Raw genomic sequence first — 18,081 nt, forward strand, 5'->3', positions numbered from 1 at the left:
TTGTGACCTGAAATAAACTGGATTTGATACCACTGTAGGGGGCAAAGCTGCTTATTGTGCTGCTAAACCAAATACATGACCTCTCATCACCTGTGTGTTAACATTTCTCAACAACAGTTCCTAGTGAATGTGTGTGTAGTGTGTGTGTGTGTGTGTGTGTGTGTGTGTTGAATCTGGTGCCATGACTTGAGTGAGTGAACATAGCAGACAAAGGGCATTCACCAGTGCTGAGCACTTTCCTACAAATAATAAAGTATTTATGAAAAGATATTTGCCAGGAGAACATGTGCACCTTCTCGCATGTTCTCGAGGTGGCATACGCATAATGTTTGTAATTTGCAGACTGGCGACACGAAGTGGAACTAATGATAGTGCACGTAGGTTGAATGGTACGTCCCTAAAAAACTCATTTTTGGCGACTCCACTATGATGACACTTACAAATGTTGTAGTGCAACTGCCTGGATGATTTATCCATTCTTTATTTAAAGGCACCCAGTGCAACTTTCGAGGTTTAAAAATAAACATTCAATTTCTAGTCTTTTTTACACGTAGTAAGTTTCAATAACTCCATACCATTACATATCGACATTCAAGGAGCAAAGATGAGACGTCGTCGTGTGGTGAGAACTGATAGAAAATCGATAACAACAACAATCGCCGCCATTTTCTTTATTTTTTGTAACCTACAATAAATACAGCAGGATTCCAGTCAATGGAAAAATGGCCTCTCCCCACCGGCGATTGTTGTTGTTTACGATTTTCTATCAGTTCTCAACACACAACGACGTCTCATCTTTGCTCCTTGAATGACGATATGTAATGGTATGGAGTTATTGAAACTTACTACGTGTAAAAAAGACTAGAAATTGAATGTTTATTTTTCATTGAATGTTTACATAAAGTTGCACTGGGTGCCTTTAAGCAGTATAGGGCACAAGTTGCAAAATGGAGAAGTGTGTGATTGATGTAAGAATGTATTGCTAACATATCCATGTATCTTTAACTTTTTCTGACACATTAGACTTAATTTAACTTTGATCACATACATGACCCACAAGGAAGCCTAGTCCCCTAATAAATCCTCAGGATGACCAGCAAGAGAAATTCAAGTTCATCCTTCTGTGTGCCTTCTGTCTGTGAGGTTTACCTGAAAGATGTAAATACTAATCCAATCAATTTAAGGTGTCTCTAAATCCAGTTAAAGATAACTGTGGGAGTGAATGTTAAGCCTGTTCATGTACACACGATTTTCCGCTGATCTGACACGCTTTAAGATTCATGAAGAGAACCGGCCGTATGTTATGCGTACGCTGTGTTTGATAACTTGGAAAATTAAAAACCTCTGTGCACAAATCGTGGGATTGTGCGTACACATGGATCCTGCAGCAAGTTGTACACAAAGATTGATACATTTGGCCCAAAGAGTCTTCAGTCTGCTCATGTCACCAGCGTGACATGAGCACCTCCCTATGGAACACTCCAGCACTCGGTCAAACTGCACGGCACAAGCGGTCTCCTTTAACTCGGGGACCTTAAGGAAGAAAACCCCCGGTGAGGTGCTCTTCAGTGGCTTGGTGGTGGTGATGGCCCATTAGAAAGAGGTGCTACCCAGCGATCCTGTCCGCAGGGCGGAGCTGGGTGTGAAGATTGGGAGTTGGGGTGATGGTGGGGGGGGGGGGGGGTGGGGGTTGGAGTGGGGGTATCCTCACCTGCAAGCATGGAGGCTTGGTTGAAAGCACTAGGAGAGAAAGGGGGATGAGCTCCGGAGAGGTAGGTGAGGCGGTCAGACAACAGGATAGGAGCTCGTGGCATCTGGGCTAGATCAATAATACCTTTTGCAGACAGAAGCAAAGGGCCACAGAGTGAACAAACCAGAGCGAACCCATGACTCAGAGCCATCCATACACATCTAAGAGCAGCTCTAGCTTCCAGCTGCATTAGCAGCAAGTAAGGCGCTGAATACTGCCGGCGGGTTAGGCTGTCAGCTAGTGATTCAATCTCATGTCTTTGGTTTCATTTCAAATTTGGACTAGTATTTGGATTAGTAGTTTATACTACACAGAGATGCAGTGTGGAATAGTGGATTGGTAGGCAACAGCAGCCAGGTGCCAGTGTGCAACCCTGGCTGAATCAGCAACTGCACCCATAGAAATCAAGCATTTCAGCTAAGAAAGCAGTGCTAGTATAACACTTATACAAGAGAAGACAATCTCCCACAATGTTTGAGCATTGTTTGAGCACAATTACAATTTAAATATGCTGTATGGAATAATTCCTTTGCAGCAGTAATCAGGTTATAATTAAAAAGGGAGGACAAATACAGGTAACAGCCCCAGCCTTTAATGTTTTATTTGTTGGTTTGAGTGTTTGGGCAGGCAATTTGCCAGGGTCATTTGCTTCTGTACGTCTGGAAAAGGTTGCCACTAGTTCACACGAGCACAAACTCTTCAAACTACAACTTACACAGACACATCTCTCAGTCCTTCCCACAACTGTCCATTCACATACACCCCCTACAATCCCCCATCACACACACACGTACACAAACACACAGACAGACACAGACACAAACCCCTTACCTCGTGGTCCAGGATGGTAAGGTATAGGAATCTGATGTTCCCGTGGTGACAGTACGCGGGCCACGTCAGCCCGAGGGATGACCTGCATCTGCTGCGAGGTGATGTAATCGTTGAGGATGGTCTGGCGCGTGTTCTCCATGGTGTACAGCTGGTACGTGTTGGGGTAGCCTGTCGGAGAAGGTTGCCGCGGAAATATGTATGCTGTTTTGGGGGTGGCAAGACAACAGAGATCCCAGAGGAAAAACATGAGCAGGAAGTTCACAGGCCCACGCTGAGCTCCAGCTGCCGCCAGCATGGACAAAGCCACGTAATGAGCTGCTATGCTCTTTGGTATATACATAGTACCAGTCAATACTGTACAGAAAATGAACTAATACTTAATATACACGATAATGAATAAATGCTTTATAGGTATCTCTGAGCCACCCCTAGGAGCCTTTTTATAGCAGGGTAGTAATGAAAGCAGACAGGGGAAAGACTCTACCTCTGGGGTCTCAAACTCAAATAACCCGGGGGCCGATGAGCGTCCAGTCTGGTCATTTGGGGGCCAGATTTTCCGGTAAATGTTGGGGTGGCCTATTTAAATGAATGTAACTTTTTTTTTTTCTTGGTCAATGTAACATTGCGGGCCGGAGAAAATGGCTTGGGGGGGGGGGGGGGGGGGGGGGGGGGGGGGGGCGGAATTGGCAGGCGGGCCTGAGTTTGAGACCCCTGCTCTATCTTCTTACAGCAGGGTAGTAATGAAAGCAGACAGGGGAAGACTCTACCTGGGTGGAAAACGAGGTTGGGATCCAGGTGGTGAGGCATGTGTGGAGGTCTGTACACTTCTCCAGGAATGACGGGACGGTGGTGCGGGTCGAAATGAGAGGCCATGGGGTCGGCGGATGGCACGGGAGACCTGGCTGGAACGCTCTCTCTGCCAGCCTGGGAGTTGACCAGCGCGCTCTTCCGCTCCTGAGACACCGGCTTCCCAGCTGAGAACACATCAGACAGAGGCTCTCATTGCAATCTGCAAAAGCCAGTACTGGTTCTCTCAAGCAGTCGACATAATCATTTAGACAGGCGGTAATGCATTTGGGGGTCTCCCAGTAAAGGCCCAAAAAGTAAGGAGTAAAATGTACTAGACCGCAGGAGGACATCAAAAGTTAAAAGAATACCAAGTGGATTCCATATAAGTTAGACATGTTTCGGTATAATCAAGACAACTTCAAAAAAGAAAAGAAAGATTATAAAGCCAGACGGTGACTACAATGATGGCATGTGCCAAACATACCCTCCGGTCCCCGCACCAGCAGTGGGGAGGCTCTCATCGAGCTGCTGCTGCTGCTGTAGTTGACAGGGGTCCTTCGGGCATTGGCGTCCTCGTACATCACTGGGCTGACCTGGGACCTGCCGCTGTCCTGGTGGGTGGAGCGCAGGACAGAGGTGGAGTTGACCACGGAGGTGTGGCGCACACGGTCGGAGGCCTTGCTCTCCTCGTACTTGGCCCTCTCCATGGCCTCCAACTGGGGCATGGCAGAGTGGGGCAGCTTGCCAGGGCTGGTGAGGAGCGACTTAACATTATGCTTGATGGCTGACTGCTGAGGGAGACAAAATGGGAGCCAGAGGGATAGAGAGTGAGCGCCAAGTACTGAATAAAAAGCTTCATTAACCCATTTAAGCCGGGAAAGCATTTCCGCTGTTCTACCATTAAAGCCGGGAGCGCTGTTGCGTCATTCTACCTTTAAGGCCGGGAAAGCGTTTGTGTCGTTTTCTCTGTATAAGGGTTTTTTTTGCCCAAAGTGTCGGCCTCTGGGCCAATGAAATGCATCAGAATAGACATGTGATAGTGCCTCAAATGTTTTGCCATTAGTAGTTTAAAAAAAAAATCGTTGGCTTTCTCGCTTTGCTAAGTAACGTCTCCTCCGCGACAGCCAGGATTATAGCTCAAAGTAAATTAGGCAAGGAGTGAGTTGTGAGTACTGGTAGTTACAGAATATGGTTATCTGTAGTTGTTAACGATTGTTACTTGCTTAAATGTAGGTTTACTCGAGGTAAATGAAAGGGAATATGGTATCATAGAGGGCTATATTAACACTAAGCTAGCTTGCTATGTTGTTAAAACTTTCTCCAGTGAGCGAGTGTGAACGAGCGAATTATATCGACAACTCTCTATTCTTTGCATTACTATATATTCTAGTATTTCAAAACAATAATCAGTCCCTATAAAATGTTGTTTATAATCAGTTAATGCTACTGAATCCTCGTTTGACTTTATTATAGTGAATGCTTTGGTTGCCTTCCATTTCAGCCCAGCATACAGTATTTATCAGTTGATAAATAAGATGTACTTGAAATTTGTTTTGTTTTTTATTTGAATTATTCCTGTTTTTTCCCTTTTAATGGAATATTTGACACTAAACTAGTTCATCTGTATCTCAGTGATAGTATCCAAATGAGCATAAAAATATCACTGGTATGTAAAAACTACATGGACAACAAAATAGTTATAATTGTTGATCAAAATCTTATTCCCTTCTGCTCATAATACAACAAGTAAACAACTCAGAGGTTGACACTGTCAGGTCCATTCTCCATCCATAGTGTCAAAATGAGCATTACATATCCCTGGTATGTAAAAACTACACGGACAACAAAATAGATGTTAATCGTATTCCCTTCTGCTCATAATAAAACAAGTAAACAACTCAAAAGTTAAAACTTTCCCTATAAGAATTATATTTTTATAATTATATAGTTATATACTTTATTTCACTTTGTTATATACTTTGTCATATAGCTTATTACATTTTTTCCTACTGTTTTGTGCTGATCCTGCACTTTTACATATTTTGTTTACTTTTGAGAAGGTGTAGGTAAATATTGTAAATATTTGTAAATACAAATTCAAATTCTCATGAAAGCCACAGGTGTAAGCTCTCAAATACTTTTTGAATTGTGTTCCTATCTGTTACAGGGGCTGAGAAATCAGTAATGTAGTAGGCGTTGACACAATTGCTGAATTTCTAGAAAAACTTCAGGTTTTGGGGGCTTTTCTGAAATCGCCTATAGGTTTTACAGGCATTTTTTCCAGGCGCTTTAGGCCTAAATGGGTTAACAAAAAGGCAATGTTACATTGCATTTATATTTACATGTAGTCATTTAGCAGACTAATTGATGTCAACACCAAGTCACAGACAACATTTATTGGCAGTACAGTTCTGTACTAAGTATAAATGGTTTTATAGTATGCTGCGTAACATGTTGATATTAGAGATGGGCGGATGGGCTTTTATTTCATCCGCAACTGCATCACAAAACGCATGATCCGTCCGCCAACCAATTTTTTTTGACCAATTTTCAAAACTGCATCCATCCGCCTGTTGTTTTTAGCTATAGGCGCTGCTGATGCAAGGCTGACGCGAGGCTAGAAAGTTCTTGCCTGTTCTTGAAAGGAGACTGATCCAATGCCGCAAAGATATTTAAAGGATAAAGTCCCTAGTATGATAGCCTATTGGCTATGTTGTTGTAACCTATCCCCAGAATATTATCAGTGAAGTGACCTCTGTCTCCGATCAATGCACAGGGAGAAAAATAAATAAATAGCCAAGCACATCGGCAAACCTGACCTTACCATAGGCTAGTAGGCCTATAATTTTTTATCATTGTAATAAAACGCAATTTGGTACACCATTTTAATATGGTAATATAACCTACTGGTTTTTTTTTTGCAAAATGAAAGAAAGCCTATCAAGGAAACGCCGTCACGAGCCTATTAATTCCGAAATTTCACCGCATTGTAGGCTATATAGTATACTGTAACAACCCCAACACTTGCCTGCTTGCCTTGCAAATCAAAGTTTTCTGTCTATTTTTCTTACCTTCTTTCTTAGCTGTTGATGTTACTGAGCTAGAAGTTTAACTTCTTCTGAACATCTCGCGCTGCCAATGCCCAATGTCACTTCTGAGTCAAATCACTCCATCATCTCTTTGAAATTCCTTATTCCACGAGTGGTAGGCTACAATGACAGGCTGTTTTAAATATAATTTATAGCCTAAAGAAACAAAATAACCCAGGCAGTTTCATCTACGACACGTTAAGGCTTCTTCCAATACTGACAGTTGATGCGACATTGGATGGATCGTCACTTAATTTAAACTTTTTTACTTCCTTTGCTTGCTTTGTATGCATACACGGAACTAGGCCAATTTACTGCCTGATGAAAATTGGATTATTTCAAAATGTGCTTGGATGTAGGTAACGACATTTAACAATGTGTATATATTTTGAATTTCGTTGGGTAAACCGCCACCCGCCCGAATTTAATTAAAATACTATTTTTTGTCACGTCGTCCGCCCGATCTGCGGTTTAACCGCGGAGTCCGCGGCTGTGACCGCCAACCGCGCCTCTCTAGTTGATATACATATAAGTTGCAGCAATAAACAGAATAGTGACAAACACTTCCAAACCGCTAGACCAAAAGCAAGCTTTCCCACTAGCATTATATGAAGTAGAACTTTGTGAACGTGATAATTGACTATTTCTTTAATCGCTCGGAACTCTAACCTGGCCGATGGGGCCCTCCAGTCCGGGGGTCTTCCTCTCTCTCTCCTGACCTCTCTCCAGATCTTGGCGGGGGATCTCGTGGATGGAGCGCCCCATCTCCTTGATTGTGTTCACACCACCCTCATAGGGCTTGCCCTTGGTGATGCCCCCCTCAAAGGAGCGAATAGGTGGGCTTTCAGTCTTGATCTGCTTGCCATACTTCATGCCCTCCTCGTAGGCTTCCACAGATGTCCTAGGAGTCCCTGCAAACATTAGAAGAAATGCTACGGACATTAACGGCATAAGGACATAAATGTCTGGAAACCGCAGCCAACGTCAATTCAAGGATCGCTCGAGATTTCTGCACTTAAATCAAGTTTTTTTTAATAGTGTCAAAAATACAATAAAAATAATAACAAATAAAACAAAAATAGTGTAAAAATCCCCATAAAAACCATGAAACAAAAATAGCTGTAAAAATCCCAGAGGATTCCACAGTTTGGATGTGTTTACTTACCCTGCATGATGGACCCTGTGACAACAGTCCGATCCTTAGAGTCGGGGTGAGAACCATCTCTGGGCAAGGCCCTGCTTATCAACCCTGGAAGAGATGAACAAGTGTTAATATCTATGCAGAGGTTACCCAGGTAACACATCCTTAGAAGGCCCACAAACTCCAGCCTTACCTTCATATGGTACAGCTTCCCTTGCAGGATGACCCCTGCTTCCCTCCATCATGTCGTAATTACGCTTCAGCTCATGCCCAGTCCTGGGGCTTCTTGTACCTTCTCTGGGATTCTTGACGGCTAGAGGTGATCAAATCCAAATCCATATTACGTTACGGTACGTTTCTGTGGAATGTGTGAATGCGGTAAAAAATACTCTCCACAGAAGTACATAGTGGATGGCCTGCTAGTGGGAATGATGTATAGGTAAAGCTCTCTTTACATGACTATATACCATCAAAATGAGCTTCGGGTTGTGATACAAACTCGTCACCTTAAAAAAATATATCTCAAAAATGGTAAAAACCTACATTAATGTTACTTTAATATGCACTGAAGTTCAACGTGTTTTGAGAAGTAAACCTGGAACTTCCTAAATATTCACACTGATTTTAACAGCACAGCTGTCAACTTCCAATACTGCACAAGTCGACTTTTTCAAATCAAATGCAGAAGTGAATGAACCCTGTAGCAACAGGGGCCGTTGATGTCCAATAGGCACTCACCGTCGTAAGAGTAGATGTGACTATGCTTGCCCTCATAGATGACGTGGCCCTTAGCCATGGCCTCTGCCCTGCTCTTGTCTGGGTTGCTCAGGTCCTCTGTAGCCAGTTTGGTGATGGTGCTCTTCAGAAGGTCGGCTGCTATACTGGACTGCGGCAGAGCTGGCGTGCCCTGGGGTGAAAGAGGGAAGGAGGGAAAGAGATATAAAGTGATTTTGAAGTCACAAGTATAAGTAATTTCTGACAACAAAAATATATATACAGCAGCTAGAGGTTTTTGTATAACAGGGTGCTGCTCTTACCTGTGTGATTGAACCTCCTTTGAAAGGTGAGCCCTCTGGTGGTTTGGCAGAAGAGCCCCTCACCATGCCCACTTCCTGGATGGCAGACATTGGACCACCTACAAGAACGCAGAGGCATTTTCATACACTGGGTTTTACTGACTTACTCTGCGTGCCCTGATTTATGCGGGAGTAAGTATGTGCGTCCAGAAAGGACTCCAGACACCGTTACACAAAACACGGGAGAGTAGTTGCCATTGTGCATGCACTAAGGCAGGGGTCCCCAACTTTTTTGCACCACGGACCGGTTTAATAGGCAATTATTTTCACGGACCGGCTTCAAAGTGTCATTTTACACCTCTTATTAGTCACGTCATCCATTCATATTGATGTGAATCAATCAATTGCACCCGTGAAGCAAGCGCGAGATGGATAAAATGAAGCCCGGTCTGCTCATACACAAAAGCTAACATTAACGTTATGAAGTTAACTTGCGGCCAACACCATTGTATTACGAACGTTAAGTGCATGAAAAATAAAACTCACCATAACTCTGAATCAACGCTTGGTCTCCATGTGCCGAAGCAGTTTTGAAGGCTTCATTGGCTCGTTTGCTAGCTTGTCGCCACATATTAAACAGAGTGGACTTGGTGCGTGAGAATAACCTGTTGCGATAAACCCGTATTTTAAGTATGACTCCTGGTATTGTCTGTTAAAATAAGCTTTCTTTTTTTGAGGTCGTAGGCTCCTCTTCTGGCTCCTTAGTTGGCCTTTTCACCTTAGCAAAGAAGCTCTCCAAAGATGTTTGTTTTATTACTCATTTTCGCTAGTTTGAGGGCTTATTTTTTGAGTGACGCATCACTTGAACGAGACAAGCGTCTTGACGTGACAAGAGGCACAGGCGAATGTGACGTCCGGGAAAATCCGGTTCGTTTTTCAAAATAAAACACCTTTCAGACGCTTATAATTAATACAGCGGAATTGATATAAATGAATTATTCTTTCTGTGTGGCCCGGTAACAAATGCCCCACGGACCGGTACCGGGCCGCGGCCCGGTGGTTGGGGACCACTGCACTAAGGGGGTTTAGGCTCTGGGCTCTGTTAAGCGCCTAGAGGCAATCAGTCGTGGACCCTATTCTCAGAAGCTCTGGACGCTACTTCCTGCTTGCTAGGCTTGCTACTGAGTCGTGCTGTCTAGCCCCGGAACGCTTATCTGCTTTGTACTGCTAAGTATCCCAGTGACTGCGCTCACTTTCACTACCTTTCACATTACATCGAATCTGGGAATTCTCTCTCTCCCCCCCCTATTTCCTGTCCCTCTCTGCTAACGCTTAGCTGGCCATGGCGTCTTGTTCGACCCCTGTCCGCTGCCCAACGTGTAATATGTTTAGCGACTCTCTAACAACTTTCAATGGCCACAATACTTGCACCAAGTGTAGGCTCCTGGCAAGCTTCAATGAGAGGATATCTCTACTTGAGTCGCGTCTCCTCAACATAGACTTTATTACTTCGTTAACCCAACCTAGCGAAATTCAGCATGCAGATCCAACATTAACCGACGCTACTCTGCCTTCTAGCTCGCTCGTGTTAACATCGCAACCTAAACCCCACGATAAATGGGTGACTGTAAAACGAGGAAGTAGTAGAAGACACTAAAAGCCCGTATCACACTCGTATCCCATCCTAACTTCAAACCGTTTCTCTCCCTTTAATACCACCGATACTGATGATAAAGTTCTCGTTATTGGTGACTCCACCCTGAGGCATATTCAACTCGCAACCCCGTTACAAACAGTGAACTGTATACCGTGAGCTAGAGCAAATGACATCGAATCCCACTTAAAACTAATCGCTGATCAGAGATTCTCTAAAATAATTATTCACACGTAAACGATGTCCGCCTACGGCAATCGGAAACCACCGAGCTAAATTTGATATCGTTATTCACTCCCGCAACACAAATGGCAGATTCTGTAGTGTGTTCTGGCCCTATGCCCATCAACCGCGGCGACGAAATGTACAGTGGACTATCGGCACTTAATAACTGGCTAGCAGTATGGTGCTCACACAATAACGTAGATTTTATAAATAACTGGCCAACTTTTTGGAGGAAGCCTGGGCTACTACAGAAGGATGGCATCCACCCCTCCAAAGAGGGTGCTAGCCTCCTTTCTCAAAACTTAAAACACCACCTAGCCCAAACGTACTACTGATAACCAATAACTAGAACTGGAAGGCAGACCTATTACCCCACACTAACTCCTGCTGCACCAGTACACTCTCTGCCCATATTAAACCACATACAAACGGTATCTATACCCAGAATACATAAGCCCAACGCAATTCACACTAGAAGAAGCATTAATCAGGAAAACCTAATAAAGATACAAACCTTATAAGCACAAAATGAAACTTGCACAATACTAAAACTGGGCCTTATTAACATTCAGTCCCTAACATCAAAAGGTGCACTTATAAATGAGCTGATAACAGACAACAACATCCAAATACTTTTCCTAACTGAAACCTGGCTAAAACCAGATGAATTCATAGCCTTAAATGAATCTACCCCTCCAAGCCATGTTAACTGCCACATCCCCCGCAGCACTGGACGTGGAGGTGGAGTTGCTACAATTTCCCTCGCTGATCTAGGGTTGGGCGATGTCTCCTTATTTGGCAGAAGACGATGTTTACATTGAAACATCGTGATGGACGATGATATCGCCTCGTCGGGGGGGTTATAATACTATTAATAACCAACATTGTGACAAGCTTTAGCTGTAAGGGGAAAAAAAGATGAATTCTGGTTGCGCTCTGTCAAAATGTTTTAGTACGACTTAGGTAAACTACAAAGCCGCGCCGTTTGCAGCATTACGGCTACCGTATTTTATATAAAACCTCGAACAGTACATTGTTTCTGACCACTGCTGTTCTATTTGCTGGTGACACAGTGTTGGAAGTTAGAACTCCGTCCAACATCGGAAATAACCCACTTCTACAGCCGTTGTCTATGGACTTCCGGCGCTGCACTGCGGCAACGAGTGCCAGTCAGTGCGTCTGATAATTTAGTTTGTTTTGTTAAAATGTGTGTTTATTTTCGTATTTTGTAACACAAACCACCTACATACGCTTTTGGATATTGTGGTCCTTGCTAAGACCGAAACAAACATCTAGCAAAATGCGTCTAGGACTAAAGGTGTTCTTGCTCATTATCTTGGCAATCCACCTGTTTCTGCCGGCGGCCATTCACTCATTGAATACTGGCCAAACACCCGAGAAGTCCGCTGTTACGGATGCGATTCTTCGCTACAGCCGAGACCAACTACTGCAATTGCGGGATTTACAGACCAACTTTCCAGTCACCCTGCCAGATGAGTGTACAAGGCGACCTGAAACAACGAGGAGGAAAAGAGGCCGACACGGTGGAGTACGCTGCAGGGTACGCGCAAGGGGGGAGAAAGCCTCCTCTGCCTACGATCATCTTGGCGAACACCCGCTCCCTGCTGAAACAACTGAAAGAGCTTCGAACGGCAGTCAGGTACCTCTCAGAATATCGAGAAAGTTGTTTGCTATGTTTTACGGAGACGTGGCTTAAAGAGACGATTGACAGTTTGTCAATGGAAATTCCAGGATTTTGCGACCCAATTAGACTCGACTGAGATGCGCAAGTAACCGGCAAGAAGCTCGGTGGTGGAGTGTGTGTTTATATTAACGAGGCATGGTGCAACAACTACACACTCAGAGACTCTCACTGTTCGGAGGACATTGAGCTGTTATCCCTGTCGCTCAGGCCATACTACTTGCCTAGGGAATTTGGACAAGTGTTTGTCACTGTTGTGTATATACTTCCACGCGCTAACATAAGGACTGCTGCAAATAGGATATACGACACAGTGGCCAAATTAGAAAACATTGCTCCTGACGCTCCAAAGTTAATTCTCGGAGATTTTAATGCGTGTTCCATCAAAAGTGTGTTGCCTAATTACTTTCAGTATGTCAAGTGCCCGACAAGGAGAGAGAAAACACTTGACCTGTGCTTTGGGAATATAAAAAACGCTTACAAAGGTACGGCCAATAGTTTTCCGCGTCAAAAAAAAGCGAATTCCGTGTCACGTTTTTGATGATTCCGTGTTTCCGCGTCAGAAAACAAAACCAGCCGTAAAATGCCTTTCTGCACGTTAACTGTATGAAAAACTCTGTTGATAGTGATGTTGCCTAGCAACGCTGTTTGCGTGCCTGCAGCTCTCTCAGTTAAGATAGTGAGAGTTCAGTTTGTCGCCAAGTAGTTGACCGTACTGTGCCTTATACATTTCCAATGCTTAAATCATCATTGTTCGACCTGTATGTGAGGCATTATGTGCATACCCAATGAAAGTTAGGGTTTTCATGAAGTTGCTACTGTGATAGATCGTGTATTAAATACCAAATTTTGGGCTACCTGCTAGTGTTAGCATGCATGCTAAGCGGGGATTTAGCTAACGTTCTGTTCTTATGTTGATACGCTGTAATAAAGATGGGTTCAATCCTGTTAAGATTTCGACTGGGTGAGATATGAACGAGATCCATGTTGCCGTAGTGTAATGTCCACTTTTATATGTATCTAGTAATATTAGTTGTGTAATTGTTATTGTGTAGCAATAACTCATGTTAAAGGGATAGTTCGGTTTTTAAGACATGAAGTTGTATGGCATCTACATCACCAGTGTAATGCAATCCACGCTGGATTGCCTGAGAGAAACGTCCATCACAGGAAAACGATGAAAACTGAGACAACATTTGATAAAATTGACATAAAGCATCGTTTTCCTGTGATGGACGTTTCTCTCAGGCAACTTTGGTGAATCAAACTTTCGCGAATCAACTTTCGCGAATCAAAGAGGTAGACTCTAGCTGTGAGATTGCATTATCGAGCGTATTGAAAATAGGGCCAAGTGATAATGAGGTGTGACTTTTTCCACTACAACGGTTTTGGGATGCAAATATATCACTCTTTTGAACACATAATGTTTTGGGAAGAGAAACGTTTTATTTTCCTGGGTCTAGAAACCTGCCGGACTACTTTCGGTTTGACCAAAACTGGACGAGAACTCTGCTCACAGGACGCTGTCGGAGGTAAGTCAGCGTGGATTGCATTACACTGGTGATGTAGATGCCATACAACTTCATGTCTTAAAAATCGAACTATCCCTTTAATGAGATGACCTAACTTTTGCAAAGGAATTGAATGTTTTTTATGCTAGATTTGAAACATCTGATTTCTTCTCAGAACGGGATGCCATCAGACAACGTCTAGAACACAATACCCCCCCAATCAGGGTAACTGCTGATGAGGTGCGTAGAATTTTTAACAAAATTGACCCCAAAAAATCAGCTGGCCCTGACCATGTAAGGGGAAGGATTCTGAAGGAGTGCAGTGAACAACTAAGCCCTATATTTGCTCAGGCTTTTCAAATGTCCCTGGACACACACTACATTCCCAAGGCCTGGAAATCCTCGCTTATAGTACCAGTTCCAAAGGTGTCAAAACCATGTGTTTTAAATGATTATCGTCCTGTTGCCCTTACGTCCATCATAATGAAGAGTCTAGAGAGGATTGTCCTGAAAAATGTTCTTGATGAAGTGCAGCACAGTACTGATCCCTTACAATTTGCCTTTAGGGCTATGAGGAGCACAGACGATGCTCTACTGTACATGCTCCACAACATTTATTGTCTAGGGTTCTTTTAATAGACTTTTCGTCGGCGTTCAACACAATCAGGCCCCACTTTATGATGGAGAGGCTACTGCACTTGGGTGTGAATGCAAATATAATTAGATGGGTTGAGTCCTTTCTGACGGAGAGGACACAGTGTGTTAGAGTAAACGAGGCTGTGTCCACCCCCATTTTAACAAACACGGGGGCTCCACAAGGGAGCGTAATTTCACCTGTATTGTTTACTCTCTATACAAATGCATGCCAAAGTAACACAGCCGATCATATTACAATTAAATTTGCTGATGATACAGCTATTGTAGGGTTAATACAGAACAAGGATGAAACACAATATAGAGACTGGGTGGACCAGTTTGCAGACTGGTGTAAGTCCAGCTGTCTTATTCTCAATGCAAGGAAGACAAAAGAGTTGATTATTGATTTCAGGACGGGGAGTCACATCCACCAGAGTATGGTCATAAATGGGGAGGGGATTGATGTTGTGGGGAGTTACAAATACCTGGAAACAATAATAGATGATAAATTAACATGGGGTTGTAATACAGATGCTATCTATAAAAAGGGGCTGCAATGGCTCTATTTTATGCGGAAGTTAAGGCAATTCAGAGTTGACAGAGACATGATGCGTATTTTTTACCACTCTTTTGTTGAGAGCATTTTATGTTTTTGTTCTGTGGCCTGGTACTTTTCACTGTCAGTAGCAAACAAAAATAAGCTTCACAAGATAATTAACATGGCCAGCAAGATTGCCTGCCAGCCATTAAATAGCTTGGCCATGACTGTTGAAGCAAGGGTAGTAAGAAAGGCACGTAGTATTTGTAATGATGTGTCACACCCTTTACATCAGGTGTACGAGTTGTTGCCTTCAGGCAGGAGGTTCAGGCTGTCTTCATTACAGACAAATAGAGCCCGTAAGTCTTTTATACACATCAGTACATCCCTGTTAAATAAGAATCCAAATGTAATGTAACTACACTCATCACCACACTTTTCCATTGTATTGTATTTTGAGGGGGTTGTGTATTGTAATACGAGAGGGTATTGTCCTGTCCTATGTCACGTTGTGTTCTGTCTGTATTTGTCTTTGTGTCTTTTTCTGTTTTTGTAACTATCAGATGCACTGTCAATGGCACAGAACAAGTTTCTGCAAAGACAAATCAATAATCTATCTATATGCACTTCCCCACCTTATATCGACCTACTAACTGAAGAAGTCATACAAGCGTTGCACTCAACCCTTGACGCTGTTGCACCACTAAAAAAGAGAATAAGAAAACTGAAAAAACTAGCCCCATGGTACACTGATCAGACTCGTGCACTTAAACAAACCACACGAAAACTAGAAAAAAAATGGTACTCCACCAAACTTGAGGTATTCCTCCTGACGTGGAAGGATAGTCTTCTAAGATATAAACGAGTACTCTCTGAGGCGAAATCAGCTCACTATTCTTCATTGATTGATAGTAATAAAAACAACCCAAAGTTCCTATTTAACACTATTTCTAGGCTAACAAAAAAACACAACACAATCGAACATTCGGTTCCCATAATCTTTAGTGGAAATGATTTCATGACCTTTTTCAATAATAAAATCCTCAAAATAAGAGAACAAATTCAAAGTTTCCTCCCCCTCTGTGACCCTACACCCCTTCCAAAATGCGCCATGGCAACACCCCTTCAACTGGGTGCTATCCTTGAATTCTTTGCACCCACCGACCTCCCTGAACTAAACTCCTTGATCCTCTCATCTAAATCATCGACGTGCCTACTAGACCCTATCCACACAAAATTACTTAAACATGCACTTCCCTTATTAAGTGAGACATTACTCAATGTAATGAATAATTCACTAATCTCAGGCTGCGTCCCACAATCTTTCAAAATAGCAGTGATAAAACCATCTCTGAAAAAACCTAACCTTGATCCCGATAATCTCGCTAACTATAGACCCATATCTAACCTCCCTTTCTTGTCAAAAATACTTGAAAAACTAGTTGCTAAGCAACTTCTTTTCTACAACAAAACTAAATTGAAGAAACCCTCCAATCCGGTTTTAGGGCCCACCACAGCACTGAAACGGCCTAAGTCAAAGTCTTAAATGACCTACTAATCGCATCTGATCATGGGTGCACCTCAATACTAGTTCTCCTAGACCTTAGTGCTGCTTTCGACACTATAGATCATTAGTTCCTGTTACAGTCAGTGTGGACACATGTGTCCAATTTCCGATTTCAGTCCGATTTAAATTGGAGATTGGACACATGTGTCTCCCCAAATCTAGATTCATTGTGTCCGACTTGAGTCCGACTGGACTCCGATGTAAACCCCTGGATACACGATTCGATTCCGCTGGGAATTGGACTGGGCGCGCATGTGTCTCTCGAATCTAGATTCAAATTGGACAACAACAACTTTTGCACGTGCTTGAGATCGTGCCCACACAGACATATACATGCATCATATATGTCTATGATATGATAATCGCTGCTAGACGCTCAGTTCTTGTGCTCCCTCTCATTCACGTTGAAATACTGAAACCGAAACTGAAACTTTGAAACTGGAACGCAACTGTTTGGGACAGAATGCGCTAATTCAGTGAACAAATATATTCATATTACTTTTCCACCAGTTGTTAGTCATGTAATCCATTCATATCGATGTGAATCAATCAATACTAATACAACTTTAACTGTGGTGTGTTTTTGTTTCATTTCACAACGTATTTACTGTATAATCAACGGTAGCAGATGTAAACATTCCGCATTTGATTTGAAATGACGCGGCCAAGATCTAGATTTGTCACTGCCATGTGCGTTGAGATAGAGCAGTTAACCCCCCATGGAGGCCCCATGGAGAGAATCGGATGGGATCGGAGTGCTGCCATCATGTGCCCGCACTGAGAGACTTGAACATCACATTGGCATCAAAGGCTGTGCCCTATCTTGGTTTAGATCTTACCTCTCTGATCGCCATCAATTTGTTCATGTCCATGAGAAGTCGTCAAATCACACCAGAGTAAGCTACGGTGTCCCACAAGGCTCTGTCCTTGGACCACTGCTTTTTTCCCTTTATATGCTACCCTTAGGTGCTGTCATAAGGAAACATGGCATTAACTTCCATTGCTATGCTGACGACACCCAACTCTACCTATCAATGAAACCTGATGAAATTATACATCTACCCAAGATAGAAGCTTGCTTCCATGATGTAAAATCTTGGATGACTAACAACTTTCTGCTCCTCAACTCTGATAAAACTGAGGTTATGCTTGTAGGCCCCGATCAACTGAGAACTACACTATCTACCCATCTACCACACTCTATGGCTTCCCAACACCCAACACTATCATCAAAAACCTTGGCGTAACTATCAACCAAGACCTCCTACTTGACACACACATAAAACAGATCTCAAAGACATCACTTTTTCATGTACGCAATATTGCCAAAATTAGAAAGGTCCTATCCCTCCAAGATGAAGAAAAACTAATCCATGCATTTATTACTTCCCGCCTCGATTACTGTAATGCTCTCCTGTCCGGATGCAGCATTCACACAATAAAGAGCCTTCAACTTATACAGAACGCTGCTGCTCGTACACTCATCAGAACAAAAAAATATGAACACATCTCACCAGTACTCGCCTCGATGCATTGGCTCCCCGTCAAAAGTAGAATCGATTTCAAAGTACTCCTGCTAACATATAAAGCCCTAAACGACCTGGCTCCAAACTACCTCAAGGAATTAGTCGT

At 43.1% G+C, this 18,081-nt stretch overlaps 1 protein-coding gene across 11 annotated transcripts in view; it reads right to left on the reverse strand.

The window, feature by feature from the left end:
* ncor1 (nuclear receptor corepressor 1) overlaps positions 1-18,081 on the reverse strand; it is a gene marked incomplete at its 3' end in the record, with an annotated part of 105,315 nt that overhangs the window by 10,386 nt on the left and 76,848 nt on the right. For 8 of the 11 annotated variants that reach the window (XM_080837735.1, XM_080837734.1, XM_080837730.1 and 5 more), the window contains 9 exons: positions 8,638-8,735; positions 8,339-8,507; positions 7,794-7,913; positions 7,625-7,708; positions 7,129-7,370; positions 3,855-4,161; positions 3,349-3,555; positions 2,582-2,782; positions 1,712-1,834 (listed from right to left, as the gene is read on the reverse strand). In XM_080837735.1, the coding sequence (XP_080693861.1) occupies positions 1,712-1,834; positions 2,582-2,782; positions 3,349-3,555; positions 3,855-4,161; positions 7,129-7,370; positions 7,625-7,708; positions 7,794-7,913; positions 8,339-8,507; positions 8,638-8,735 (1,551 nt within the window). The remainder of the gene's footprint in view (positions 1-1,711; positions 1,835-2,581; positions 2,783-3,348; positions 3,556-3,854; positions 4,162-7,128; positions 7,371-7,624; positions 7,709-7,793; positions 7,914-8,338; positions 8,508-8,637; positions 8,736-18,081) is intronic. The other 3 variants (XM_080837731.1, XM_080837733.1, XM_080837737.1) reach the window with 3 other exon arrangements.

Source organism: Sprattus sprattus, assembly GCF_963457725.1.
Source record: "Sprattus sprattus genome assembly, chromosome: 1".
Classification (NCBI taxonomy): Eukaryota; Metazoa; Chordata; class Actinopteri; order Clupeiformes; family Clupeidae; genus Sprattus; species Sprattus sprattus.